Raw genomic sequence first — 14,861 nt, forward strand, 5'->3', positions numbered from 1 at the left:
GAGCAATCCAATCAAAACCAAGATAAGGCTAATACTTTAAATTAAACCCATTCTACAAGCTTAGACAGATTCCATCTCCTTCTATTCTCAATGACACAACAATAAAATGACACTTATGATTTCATCTACAGCATCACATCTAAAACAGAGGTAACTTCTCTCTCAGACTTCTCGGATGCAGGCCGTGTTCTCCCCTCTGCGCCGCAGAAAGTGCAGGCCCTTGCGAGTCGGATCTTTACACCCCAATAAAGTTTACTGCAGGTACACTAAACTTTATAGGTAATATAACGCTCTGCTTCAAAAAAGAAAAAAAAAGAGAGAGAGAGAGAGAAATACACGGACACAGTGTGACGTACAAAAGAGAAGAACGATTTGGCTTTGGGGTATATTGCAGGTTTAGATTCACGACCGGAATTATTTTTTGTTTAGATTTTCAAGTTAGCAAAAAATAAAAATAAAAAATAAAAAATGAATCTACGTGAGGTTTGGGAAAGAAATGACACAATGAAGGGCAATGGTAAACTGGAGCCAAGTGAGAGAAAAATAAAGCTATGCTCAACTGGAAAATCACGTTCTAGGTACCCATCCGGGTTTTGACGCCTGAAAGAAAAAGAAAATACTTTTTCTTTTTAGGATGAGCAATATGAATATTTACTATTTTATAAACGTGCCATGATGGGGTTAACCTAAATATACATATATATATATAAAAAGAAAATTTAAGAGTAAGAGAATAACACATTTCGACAAATAATAAATAACATATAGGAAAGCTGAATTATTTTTTCCCCTCCTGCATTAAACTTTCCTACACACCTTAGGAAAAAAAATCCTAAAAACATCTAAAAATCATAAATGCTAAAATAAAATAAAATAAAATAAAATGAAAACAAAAAACCCTGCTTCACGAGACTAAACAACGGTCTGTGTCCACGCAGCATATATTTACATTTTTAGAATTTGCATCAACACTGTCCCGTGTGTAGGTTTTGGTTGTATTCAAATAAGTTGTAATTGAGTGGAAAGAAATCAGAAAGGGTGTAAAACACACAACTCTAGGGGCTTTAAATATTTTTAGACGCCTGACAAAAAATAATAAAAAATAGTACAAAGAACGCGACTTAGTACGTTTCTGTAAGGAGAGATTGTATTTAAAAATACACGTCCTATTTAATTAAAGAATTACAGGAATCTGAAATTAAAAAAATGTGGAAAATGGGTTTGAGATTTTAATTTTATTTTTTCTAATATAAAGGCGCTATACACAAGAGTCTAACAACATTCCCCAGCAGCCTCTGCTGCAGGACCGTTGGACGAATGAGCAACATAGATTTTCCGCTGATTTAAATTTTCGTCCTTCGCCGTTACCCAGATCTCGTGTCCCAAAGCTGAGATTTCCTTTTCAATGCCACGGATGCGAAACACGAGAAAGATGACAGCTGCTCTTTGATTCAGCTTTGATTCCATCACTCCGGAGCTTTAGCCAGCACGCCTTGTATGGTTTCATGCAACCACCTTGCACTGTACAGACAGATTTAAGCCCCCGTCCCCCATCTTTCTTTGCTTTTTCCATTACTTAGTGCGATTATTAACATCACAGGTCAGATGTTTGTTCATCTCATCTGAAACAGCCATTACTCTTCTCAAGATTCATTAAAAACAAGTCTCCGGTTCTCCCTGAAGAGAGGAAGTTTCTTATTAAGAGGATGAATCAAATACAGCTCGGGATGTGGGGCACAAGCCCGCTGTGAGAGGGATTCCCAGTCATTTTCCTTAAAAGGTACACTGAGACATCTGCAGACATCTGTGTATTTTTTTTTATGCTACGTGCCAGAAAGTTTAATTAGTGTGGCCAAGAGGATGTTTAACGTGCATGCGCAAATGTTCAAGAGGCTGAAAAGTATTAGCAGAAAAAAGAATAATCAAGGCATCAAGATGTTTAGTCTCTGCTGACTGAGATGATTTAATTATTTGTAATGAGCCACCATTACAAGTGCAAGAACTCTGGGTCTCATTGGCGCTAACAAAGAGGTGCGCCAATGGGAAATGGGTTTAGTTTTCTAACACTCATGAAGGTTCCTCGTTGTAATGTGTGCTAATACTTGTACGATATTAACGTGCTGTGTGACAAAGAATAAATAAATAAATAAAAAAAACATGAAAACCAGAAATTAATGTGAGCCATCTTGTTTATTTGTGATTTTACATCAACAATGGCGAAGAGGGCGGGGGATGAGGGAACACACAATTCCGTCTTTCACAGGAGAAACAACAAGAAAACGAGCATATTGTTATGTTAACATCAATATAGAACAAGACGTACATAAAGATTATATTCAGTGCAAAAAAAAACAAAAAAACAAAAACAAAAAACAACTACTCTATTTCACCAGAACAGTCAAATAAAAAGTTCCCTTTCTAAAACTTTAAAATTCTTGTCATTGTTGCAGGTATCATTAAAACGCAGTCTATGTGCGTCGTAGGCAGTTTTTAGTTGTTGGGGAGAATAGCTTGCAATCAGATCAGAGCGATGCCACGCATGTGTGGAATATAAGAAATGATGCGAGGAAAGAGCTCTGAGCTTTAGGTAGTGCTGCGGTACAATTTCCCAAAACAAAATAATAATTAAAAAAAATAGTCATATAAATTTGTTCGCTTGGCTTTGAGCTAAATTGTCTTCCCAAGACTCCAAAAAGAAATAAAAAAAAAGAAAAGAAAAGAAAAATTGTCTTCAACAAGTGTTTATTGTATTTAGGGTAAATGCTACACACATAACTTAATAATATAAGGTTGATATAGAACATTTTAAAAATTAAAAACCATATGAAATCTCTATATTCAGAAATCTCTATTGCAATTTCCCCCAGGTTTACATAGGTAGCATCAAAGGATTTCAAACAGTTGTATTTCCCTGGTGATCCGAGGAAAAACGAAGGATGTTGGAGGAGCTATCATGGCTACGCGCCGTTCACGTAAAAATCAGAAGGAAATATAAAGTAATCCTTGTAAAAAAAAAATCAAATCTAAATGTGTCGTTTACAGCCTGGTGTAACAGTGCGATGATGTCTGAACACTCACTAATAAGCTACAGGCCCTACGTTTCTTTAATAGCTTCGAGTCTGAAATGTCCTTGCATCTATTTACAACAAGTCGGCGTTATTGATCACGTTCTAATTTTGACTTCTTTGATACGAAAAGCAAATTTGAAGAAAAAGAAACTATGAAAACAAAGCCATTTTCAATCTAACATGCGTTTTTAATTTGCCCCTTGTATTTTTGTGCATGGGTGAGAGTCCTAATGTTAACGAACATTCTACTAGCTTTGCATCGCTTCTTCGAAATGGCAATGTTGGGATCATGTTGGGAAAATCGAGTGGGGGAGAAAGAGAATTCTGTCTATTTATGACAGCAATATTGGTGGGATTCCTGTTCCCTCTTGACAAAATGGGAAGGGTGGTCATAAAAATGACGCTCTCTGCCTCCTTGTGGCTCTTCGTCTGTTTATGGGACCTCTCTCATTTTTTTCTCTCGTTTCCAGCCATATAACCATAAAAAGGACCATAAAAATCACTCCTTGGTTTCTTCTTTCTCTTCCGCTTCTTTCTCTTCCCCCTCGTCCCCTTCACCGTCCTCGTTGCCCTCTTCCTCGGCCTCGGCTTCGGCCTCCCCTCTCTGACCAGGAAACTTGTCTTTGTTGTTCTCCTTTTTCCACTTCATCCTCCTGTTCTGAAACCAGATCTTCACCTGACGCTCGGTGAGGCTCAGGGCATGGGACACCTCAATCCTCCTCTTGCGGGTCAGATAAGGGTTGAAGAGGAACTCCTTCTCCAGTTCGAGGGTCTGGTAGCGGCTGTAGGTTTGTCTCCCGTTCCTTCTGCCTGGGGCTTGGGTGATATAAAGTCAGAGGTTAGCTTGACGCACTGGAAACATTGATGAATAAAAACGGTGGATACAAATGAAACACTTATCGAGCTGAATCAGAATTTCCTTGGAAAGTGTGTGGGGGGAAAAAAATCTCTTTTCAGGAGTTACTAGTAGCAAGCAGAAAGCAATAGCTCTCCGCCATGTATGTGTTCAGCAATACATACATACATATATATATATATATATATATATATATATATATATATATATATATATATATATATATATATATATATATATATATATATATATATATATATATATATATATATATATATATATATATATAGATATATAGAGATAGATATATAGAGATAGATAGATAGATAGATAGATAGATAGATAGATAGATAGATAGATAGATAGATAGATAGATAGATAGATAGATAGATAGATAGATAGATAGATAGATAGATAGATAGATAGATGTAGCAGCAGCATCTTCTTAAATCTATAAGTGTAGAGCAGTGTAAGTGTAACTGCTTTACTAGATTAATTCCATTTGCACAACTTAATACAATGCACTATGCAAATTTAGATAAGTATCAACCTGTCACACATACTTTCGCTCACACACTGAAGCTTTGACCAGAAAATGACAGATGGGATTCTCAACTGATGCAACATAACTGCATGAGGTTTGTATCTCTGTGGAGTTCCTGCAGCCTGATATCCTGACCAGAATGGCCCACGATGATTGGAATTACATTACCCACAAAGCTCTCACGATTATGACCAGTTTGAGCCTGAGCCACAGTGGGCCTGTGGGTCAAATTACCCTTTAAAGACTATGGGTACAAGGATTCTGCATGATCGAGATGAAGGCTAAACACACTGAGTAATTGTGTCTGTTTGAATCCTGATGGTGCACGTGCCCAATCACCCCCATCATCTCCCCGTTAGAGTTTGTGGAAAAGTCTAAGTGAGCGATTCTTGGGCTTCAAAGAGCATAGTTGTTATGAGCTGGGATGTGTAATATTCAGCGGTTTGAAAGAAGCCCTGTATAGACATGTGCTGCAGAGGAACAGCTGCCTGCAGCTCAGGTTGTATCTGCCCCATCATGTTCCCTCACTTATTTTATTACACTATTTAAAAAATACTCTAGTAGCCTAGACTTGGGCATACGTTTCATGCACATGCACATATACATAGAAACACACACACACCTACACGCACACACACATACACATACACTCTCTAATAGACAGACAGAGCAAGAGTGAGGAATAATAAAACAATAGCTGTTTGATTCTGACCGTGGGGTCTCATCCAAGGAAACATAAGACTGGGAGAGGAGTTTTGATTTAAGTGGCCTTGTCCTTCTCCGGGGTTAGAGCTGCTCGACGATTTACAGTCCGGGTATTGCGCTAGACTCGCGTCTTGCTGGGTACCATAAAGCGTTTGCCTCGGAAGGGCTTCGTATCCATAAAACTTAGTCGCGTCGCCGTGGCACGCCAGAGCGCAGGGGTTCTGCTGGTATCCCGGATTGGAGATCCCCGTGGTTCCGTGGTGGAAAAAGTCCTGAACATGATGGGTCGGGTGCTGGAAGCCCGGCGCAGCGGCACCGGGTCCGTAAACTAGCGTGTGGCTGCGGGCGACGCTTTGTGGGAACCTGCAGTCGTAGTAAGTTGGCTCCAGTGACTCGCTGCCTTTGTATTTAGAAAAAAGAGGGTTAACAAAATAGGAGCTCATGTTCGGTTAAGCATCAAGCAGATTCGGTCTTTCTCTCTCTCTCTCTCCCTCTCTCGCAAGCTGAAGATATCCTGTAGGATGATGGCAGCCTTTTGTTTGGGGTCCCAACTCTCGCACACAGCGCGCACACACAGACAGACAAACCGGAACTGTGAGAAACGCTGCCCCTTTGGACAATCTACGGCAGCTCACTCTCTCTGAGCCGTTCCTCTCATCGAATTTCTAGCGTCGTGAGCGTCTTCTTCTTCTTCCCTTCAGATCCGTGCACAGTCAAACCCGGTACATGGCATGCGCTTTGGATGTGTTAAAGCTGGCGGCACAGTCACAGACACTGCTCTTTTCTTTCTTTTTCCTTTTTTTCCCCCCTAAGCTTCCCACCCAACCGCCCCCACCTCTCCTCTGTAGCCCCCCCACCCCTTCATCTTTCCGTGACCGGACAGACGTGGGCCCTACGTATATCCACCTTGAGAGGAGATTCACTAATCATAACCCAACAATCTAATAGGCTGTAAATATGATCAATGTTGTGTTTATCACAGCAGAGCTTTGTTACAAGTTGACCAAAGACGTTGAAGGGGGTTCAAAAGATTCACTTCCACTACAGTCTGAATTTATTGAATATAAAGGCTGAGGAGTGTTTAAGATCGTGAGGATTTCCCGTTTGAAACATATATAGATACCATTCTTTTTACATTATAATTGACCTTTAATGACCCTCAGTGGGTCAGCAATACCCTCTAAGATTGCTATGCTGCTTTGCAATATGAAAACCTAACATCTAAAGAAACACTTGACAATAACTGACATAGCATGTAAAATAATGGATTTTAAGGCATAAACTTTCCCGTCAGTAGCCAGTCAAGCCCATGCTAACATGTTTGTGCCATCAAGCGCTGTGACGCACCGTGACACGGAAATAACAAACCCAAATTATAAATAGTATAGGTAGCCACTAACTGTCCGCATAAAAAGCAACGAGGATCAGCAATAAATCTTTGACAAGGCGAGGTCCCAAAAATGGTACCTTTGGGGTGCTGAGCTGCGTGTACAGTCAAAACATGCACAGTTTCAAGCTCCGTACGCCTTCATATGGTCCTTCAGTCCAAATATGCCACACACGTTATAGTGGAGTCACTGATGTTTTATGCGCATCATCGTAAAATGTGAAAGGAGCACTGGGCGAGTTTATAGACCTTTTACACTCTATAAATATGCAGATTGCCAATCACTTCTTGAAGACTTTGGACTGTTGGAGTACACATTACAACAGAATAGGCCTAGTGACGATTCAAATCCGAGTGTGGCAAATGTAAAATATTCTTATTTACAATTGTTCTTTTTTCCTAGATATTATTACTATTACTCCTATTACTCTTATTATTATTATTATTATTATTATTATTATTATTATTATTATTATTATTATTATTATTATACTAGTACTACTACTACTACTACTACTGCTACAACTACTACTACTACTACTACTACTACTACTACTAATAATAATAATAATAATAATAATAATAATAATAATAATAATAATAATAATAATAATAATAATAATACAGATATGTCTTGTAAAATTTTCATTACAGTATTATGTGCTAATGCTAATAAAATTTGATTTTATATCAAATATGATTTCTGCCTCTTGATATTGATGTTTGTTTTTTCTACAAATAAACATATCTTATTCGGATAAATGTATGGGGAAAATATTTTATGTTATTGAGTTAGGTAAATAGTCGTGTTAAATTGTAGAAATGTCCACCTTTCAATGAATTTGTTCATTCATGGAAAATGCATTGTGGCAAGAAAAAAAGCAAAAAAAAAAAAAAAAAGACATCTGAATCCAAATAGATATGTCTACTTCATATAAATAGACATATTATATGAATATTGTATGACTATTATATATATATATATATATATATATATATATATATATATATATATATATATATATATATATATATATATATATATATATATATATATATATATATATATATATATATATATATATATATATATATATATATACATGCTTGTGTCCTGCTCGTGGACATTCTCTGTGGCCACGTCCAACGTTAGGTGCGCCGCTCTCAGAATGAGCAGCTTTATGGGCTATTACAGCAAATGTGGTGCTTGGGCATATCTGTCACATTGTCATCGACAGGGTTACTTTTCACTCTTTAGCAAAGCCACAGACTTGTAAAACAACCCCCCATCCCCCCACCTTCAAAAGACATGGCATCCTGGTCAAAACGTTGATCAACAGCGTCATCTAGTGTTGGGAACCTTCCCCTAAGCTAACCGTTTCGACCAATCAGAAACATCTGCGATGCGGATGTGAATGATGTTCCCATATGTCCCCCAAAATTGGAAAATATCTGGCCTTTTACTTCAATAAATTAGTTGACCAAATCCCTGCGCCAACAAAGATAAATATTTTTGTTTTTTTTTCTTTTTTTTATGGCACTTTAAACCGGTGCTGCGCTGTTTTCTGTTATGCTGACTAACTACAAAATTGCCAAGAGATATCTGCAGTGCAGCTCTCATATTTGTGCATAATAATTATTGACTTCTCTCCATCCAATAGTAGACTAATCGACCACTCCTGTGACGGCTACCCTATCAGTGGAAAGGGAAAAAAAGTCCCCCCACCAACAGTGCTTTGAACGAGTTCAGCAGCAGCACCGTCCATTAAAACCATAAAGTAATTTAGCCCAGACGTCTAGCCAGCGAGTCGAGTTTGCTTTGTTCGTCTGCATTTGAGACAAACAGACCGAGCTCCAACAGGGGCTGTAAAACTGGCATCTTTGTCCGGACTGAGCTGAGCTGAGCAGAGCTGAGCGGAAATGCGCTGGGATCGGGCTTTGAAATTACAGCATCCTGTCTGCATTGTTTGCCACCACAAAAAGGCAATTTAGGCCTATCCCAGGAAACAAATGTGAGACAAGGGAAATTGTCTCTCACTTAAAAGTTTAGCCGTTCAAATTCTGTCAGCATATTTTCTCCCCCTTCTCTCTGCGATATTTGAAGCTTTGGTGGACATTTATACAGTTGGAAACCTCTGTGCATTCTCTCTCTCTCTCTCGCTCTCTCTCTCTCTCTCTCTCTCTCTCTCTCTCTCTCTCTCTCTCTCTCTCTCTCTCTCTGTGTGTGTGTGTGTGTGTGTGTGTCTGTTCTGCTTGGGCGTGTGTGTGTGCTTTACCAAACGCAGGTTAAAAATTAAAAGGTTAAGTGGAAGTTTCAGGATCTAAACATACTCATTTAATATTGCAAATGCCTCCTTTAATTGTGGGGATACTATTAAGATATGTGTTGCACTATTGTTGCTCTGAGGTATGTTTTTAAAACACATATTTTTAAATGTGATTTTCTAAAAAAAAAAAATGCTCAGCTGCAAATATGAGCCGTGTCGGCCTTGATAGTAGCGTAAAAGACGCTCGCTAAAACGGCGAAAATGGAAACGTGCTTTCAATTTAACCTCATTTTGAGCTCAACCTTTCCTAATTAAGGCCTTTGCAGCCTTCGAAAAAAAACGCGATTGCCTCAAACATGCCCGCTGTTTTTAAAGAAAACGAGTTTCCTCATTATGCGTTGCCTTATTAAAGCCCAACCTCCCGTGTAGACAAATTCCACTTACATCACATCCCAAATGAACACAGAAAACAAGCCTTTATGTGATCATGATTATATTTGCAGAGTTCTATTTAGCTACACTCTTTAATTAAAACTCGCCAAGCTACATGGCCAAAATCTTGAAAGAAAGAAAGAAAGAAAGAAAGAGAGAAAGAAAGAAAGAAAGAGAGAAAGAAAGAAAGAAAGAAAGAAAGAAAGAAAGAAAGAAAGAAAGAAAGTAAAAAAGAAAGAAAGAAAGAAAGAAAGAAAGAAAAACAAACAAATAAAGCACATTTACAGCAACAGCTATCACAAAATACAACACAGACGAGGCGCTCGCAGATGCTTCTGATTCTGTACAAAATACTCTACACCTGCGTCAGGAAGTATACAAATAAAATAAACATGGAGGAAAACAAAACATAACAAAACAAAAAATAACATTCACGTCATAAATTATAGGGTATTTTTTTCTTGTGAAATCCAAAAAGAATTCAAGTATTCTATTTCTTCGGAGAAATTGTGTGGCATCCAAACGTTACTTATTTAGATTCCTCTTAATATAAAAGTGAAAGCAGAATGTTTTCTCAACAAAAGTCTGTATTTTTTTTATAAATTTTTTATCTCTTAAATGTTTAATTTGTGCACTAAAACAATATTCAGCATCACAAAGACTGAGGTTAATGGTACTACAAACAAATCCAACAAAGTGACAAATAAGATGAAGGACGTGGGGGAGGCTTTATGTTTTGGTAAATCTGTGCTGTCCATTTTTATTTTTTATTTATTTTTCTTTTTTTATCAATTAGTTATTTTCTCTCTCTCTCTATCTATCTCTCTCTCTGCAGTCATTATTGTTCCTTGTTGTCGCTCTTGTCCTTGTTCATTTTCTTCATCTTCATTCGCCGGTTCTGAAACCAGATTTTGACCTGCCTCTCGGTCAGATTCAGTACCCTTGCGACCTCGTATCTGCGGTCTCTGGTGAGGTACATATTGAACAAGAACTCCTTTTCCAGTTCCAAAGTTTGGTACTTTGTGTAAGGACACCGCTTCTTCCTCGTGGAGCGGGCATGTATCCAATTGGCCACGGGGTTATCTGCAAATTAAAAATAAAAAAATGAAATAAGAGAGGAACGCCTAAACAGGCAAAACATGCTACCAAGACTCACCAGAAAGTGCAAAAAATAAAAATAATCACAGTCAACCTTACAATACAGCTTACATTCAAGCTAAATTAACATTTAGTAGTTTAAATAAAACCCAACACAGAGCAATCCTGCGCTGATTTGCTTTCTTGTTCTCTTAACTTGTGAGTAACACCGTCGTAAAATACTCAGTGCGCGTATTCACTTTATTGGCTCATAAAATGGCCCGTGGTTCAAGCCTTTACAGGTCCGTGGTGAAAGTCCTCGAGTTTGTCCCCACATTCCTCAAGTTGCCTGTGGATAAGTTTTGGACTTAATATAGCAGACTAAATTATACATTTGTGTCTGTAAACACTTAATCTTACCATAGCTGAGAAGACTGGTAAGTAATTCATATGTGGGGATGTGGATTTGTTGCACGTTAAGGCCCTCTGGAAAAAAAAAAAACAGTGCTAAAAGTTGGCTTGTATGCCGCCTTTTACTGACACAGGGGTCAAAATATAATCGTAAAAATGAATCATGAGCAGTTTGCTGATGAATAGATTCATATGTCAGATTCGGGGTGTTCACTTTTAAATGAAAACGTCTAAAATCCGACAGCATCCATCCAAATTCAACGTCTTTATCTTCCAGTTTTGAGTCCATGTTTACAACCTCGTCTGCTTTTATAGCCCCCCAATATTAGCCTGGTAGCGTTTGTCTTTTATAGTTCCTTAAGCTTTCCCCCTTCTAGCACAGGCGTTTCACATTTGAGCCGCAAGGAAAAGGGAGAAGCCGTTTATAATTTCATTTCACAACAGTTTCAGACCAAAACAAGAATGCTTCCTGGCTGTAAAAGAAGCGTTGACTTACTAGGATCTAGCTCCGGCTTCTCCTCCTTATGCTTCCCAGATGCAAGAAGCTCCGACTCGGGAGAGGGGACGTTCTGCGGCGTCTTGTCTCGCATATCAGTGGATGAGCAGTACAGATAATCCGGGTAGGTCCGTCCGGCGGAGCTGAGGCATTCCCCGGCTCTGTGCTCCTGGAAGGCGTCGGGCTTCAGTCCGTAATGTCTGCCGTTCCCCGGGTAGCCGTGAAAAGGCACGGCGCCTGAGATCGGCTCCAGCCATGAACGCATATACCGCGAGTCTGTGCCTAAGTGCGGCTGGTGACTGTACGGATGGTAGACCACTGATGACTGGGAGTGTCCGGGGGCCCAAGACGTAGAGAACACGGTCGATTTGGGTGCGAAGCTGCAGGAAGGATAGTCGGCGCACTCCGGGACTAGGGACGTCGGACGGGGGCCAGCTGGGTGCGAACCGGGAGCAGAGAATCGAGTCGCAGCAAGGACATCCTCGTTCTCATGGTTGATCAAGGAGTCCACATAATAATTACTTATGGGACCCGTGGTCGACATGTCGAAGCCTCCCCGACTCTTTTACATGCATCCGTTTATTATATGGGGTGTATGTGTACTTTTTTATCTAGCCGTAGAACAATCAAGGCAGGTAATTATTTCTCAAAGCTTCCCTGGCTCCCATTGGCTGACCCGCTGACACGTGATTATATTTACCCCCACAAAAATTGTACAGTGGATCAATGCGCCACTTATCCAGGGATACCAATGCACATAAATGGGATTAAACAAAGTGTTCTTTCACTTCATTCCAGGACTCATAGAGGTAAAATTGACCATAACATTTCTTTTTTTGAAAATAAGGAAACCATTCATGCGCGGTGCTGCAGCTAGATCTTTATCCAGTCGTAGCACAGACCTGCGCACATTGCGTGTTAAAGCAAGGAACTATTTGATGGTGTAATTAATCTCTGTCAGGGCTCTATGCTACTTCAATAGATACTGTTACAGCATTAAAGCGTTTATTGAATCGTTGGCTCTTTTTATCCTCGGCAAACCAGCATTTGATAAAGTGAGGAGTTTATAACTTCTCGTAGAATGCTGTTTATTGTTTTTAGGGATATATAAAGAGAAAAGCCTTCACGGCAGCATCCGCAGCTGCAGCAGGGAGACGTGCACGGTGGAAACTGGGGAGAATCAAAATAAGGGATGCATTTCGCACGACTTTTAACGAGAGCCTGCAGACCAAACATTCCCTAAATGGGGTTTGTGCAGATACTGCCGAGAAGGAGATTCCGAAGGCTTACAGACTCACAGCCCACTAAAAACGCCAACTATATTCGGCCAGTGACCGTTCGAGGTTTTTATGTCCATCAATAAATTTTAACGAGGACCATTTGATTGTTCATAAACGTATCGTTAATATGGAGAGCATCTGAGATCCCTGCTAAAAATAAAAGCCGCCACCATTGTGTGCGCCTGCTAAAAAATAAAAATAAAAAATGATGAAATTGGAAAGGCCGAGAGCAGAAGATGATATAACGGGGTGTACATAAAGGGATGTATAACTCCATGAAAGCGTTTATAAAATTGAAAATGTTGCTTATGTATCCTGCCGTCTTACTTCACAACACACTTCTGATGTCTGAAAACTGAGAAGGAGCGATTCACAGACTTAGCAAAGTCGCAACACTACAAAATTAGGAAATTAGGAGAAAAATATTACAACAACGTCCTATATAGGCTATAGCCTATATAGGCTGATAAACGTGTGTTACTGACACACACACACACACACACACACACACACACACACACACACACATATATATATATATATATATATGCCGAATGTATGTAGTTCACATGTTTGTTTGTTTTTTTCAATTCTAATTTTTCAGGGTAATTTTTGTACAAAATGTTTTTTTTTTGTTTTCTTGTTTTTTTAACCATAAATTTAGTGTGGACTAGTAGTTTAAAAACTTAAGCCCAATATCAACAAAGGAACAAAATGAGTTCCTGCGGTAAATTTTTAGATCAATACATTGATTACATATAAAAAAAATAAAATGAGCTGTTGGAAAGCGCGGATTATCCCTCCAAATTATCTCCGATTATTTCAGCGGTGCATGCCATACATTTCAAAAGTGTCGTCTAGACAATCAACAACAAACAGCAATGTATCCTCTCTACTGTTATCACAAAAGTACTACCAGTCAAGGTTCAGGTGTTTCCTCCCCAATATTCCTAATTTAATTAAAAAAATAATAATTCTCAAACCGTTTTAGACTGAGAGTCAGTGTTTTGTGCTTTGTTGTTCTTTTCAAACAAAACATCGCGATAGTGTTGGGTTTCTCCTGCTTGTTGAGTTCAGATTCAACCATGAAATTTAAAAGGCCAGACGGCAGACCTTAACCCGGATCACGTCAAACGGTGTTGTGGTGTGATTGCTGATGAACGCGGCTGACTGAACCCAGCGAGTTCAACCATTTTGCCAAGAATTTATGAAAACAAACAGATGCACAGTGCATATTTATGCCATAGTATGAATCAGCTATATTAATAAGTTGTTTTCCGTATGCCGAATGTTAACGCCTGTTTCTTCATGTGATATAAAAACGTAAATGATTCACACTCACAGGCCATTTATTACCGTAATATGCAGTCATATAAATTCACTTTGTATCCTGTGTAGATATTTACTGGACTCCAAAGAGATCACTTAGATTGTTTTGGAAATGCACCTGTGGTTCTGCGTCCATTACGTGTATACTCTGTTTGTGTGCGCGTGCGTGCACGTGCTAGTAACAGTGTGTGCTTACCATTTAATTGATATTCAAACAAAAGTTCCACAACATGTATCTTACCTACTTTGTAATAAAAACATGATCATGTTTAATCCTGTGCACTTGTCTTTCTTTTTCTGTATTTTCTTGCGACCTGCAACAGTAGCATGTCGAATAATAATAATAATAATCTTAAAGATAATTATTGTTTGCTTTTACATTTTAAAAGTCTGGTTCGAGTCCAGGAAAAATAATTATGTTGTGCGTGAACAGGAGAGCCAAGATTTCTGGCATATTTCCAAAACAAGGCTGCATGAAAAATAAAGAGTCGAAATTAGTCAGTTAAGCAGTAGAAGGGAAGCAAAATGGCTCCAAATGAGGATAAAACATCCGCTTTTAGCTGCTCTCGAGCAGTTTTAATTCGGATCAAGGAGAAGATATTGTGCTCTTTATAACATTCCCTCGAAAACATGACACTAAGTCTGTCATGAAAGTTTGCACAGCAGTTATTTCGTGCTTCCATTTCAGGTTTCCATAGAGTCACACATGTAAGCAAGAGCTTCACATTACCTCATCACAAAAGAGAAAGCATCTTAGCACTAAGGCTATATGAATCATGTCTGGTCTACAGATGATGCTTGACTGTTTTGTAATCCTTATCGTATGGCCATGTGCGGCTAAATTCAAAGTGGGAGCTCAAACCAAGCAGCGAACAGCTGCATTGATGGAGCAGTATGGATGTTGCCGCAGTTCACTAAAGATTCAATTAATGTTAAATATGACATTCTCCTTCCTGATTACAATAATCAGAATCAGTGCTTAACATAAACTGACGTTTTAACTTATTTA

At 38.8% G+C, this 14,861-nt stretch overlaps 2 protein-coding genes across 2 annotated transcripts; both read right to left on the bottom strand.

The window, feature by feature from the left end:
- Nucleotides 1–1,233: 1,233 nt before the first annotated feature.
- hoxc8a (homeobox C8a) lies at nucleotides 1,234–5,970 on the bottom strand. Its single transcript, XM_014982715.2, has 2 exons — nucleotides 5,181–5,970; nucleotides 1,234–3,884 (listed from the first exon to the last, which is right to left on the bottom strand). Exons 1-2 carry the CDS (start codon nucleotides 5,614–5,616, stop codon nucleotides 3,568–3,570), a joined length of 753 nt encoding a protein of 250 aa, XP_014838201.1. The 5' UTR covers nucleotides 5,617–5,970; the 3' UTR covers nucleotides 1,234–3,567.
- A 2,763-nt stretch (nucleotides 5,971–8,733) lies between these two features.
- hoxc9a (homeobox C9a) lies at nucleotides 8,734–12,349 on the bottom strand. Its single transcript, XM_014982717.2, has 2 exons — nucleotides 11,244–12,349; nucleotides 8,734–10,342 (listed from the first exon to the last, which is right to left on the bottom strand). The coding sequence occupies exons 1-2, from the start codon at nucleotides 11,785–11,787 to the stop codon at nucleotides 10,098–10,100; spliced, it is 789 nt and encodes a 262-aa protein (XP_014838203.2). The 5' UTR covers nucleotides 11,788–12,349; the 3' UTR covers nucleotides 8,734–10,097.
- Nucleotides 12,350–14,861: the final 2,512 nt, after the last annotated feature.

The sequence above is a fragment of the Poecilia mexicana genome, unplaced genomic scaffold, assembly GCF_051168715.1.
Source record: "Poecilia mexicana isolate PSO_F unplaced genomic scaffold, ASM5116871v1 scaffold_7, whole genome shotgun sequence".
In the NCBI taxonomy this organism is placed as follows: Eukaryota; Metazoa; Chordata; class Actinopteri; order Cyprinodontiformes; family Poeciliidae; genus Poecilia; species Poecilia mexicana.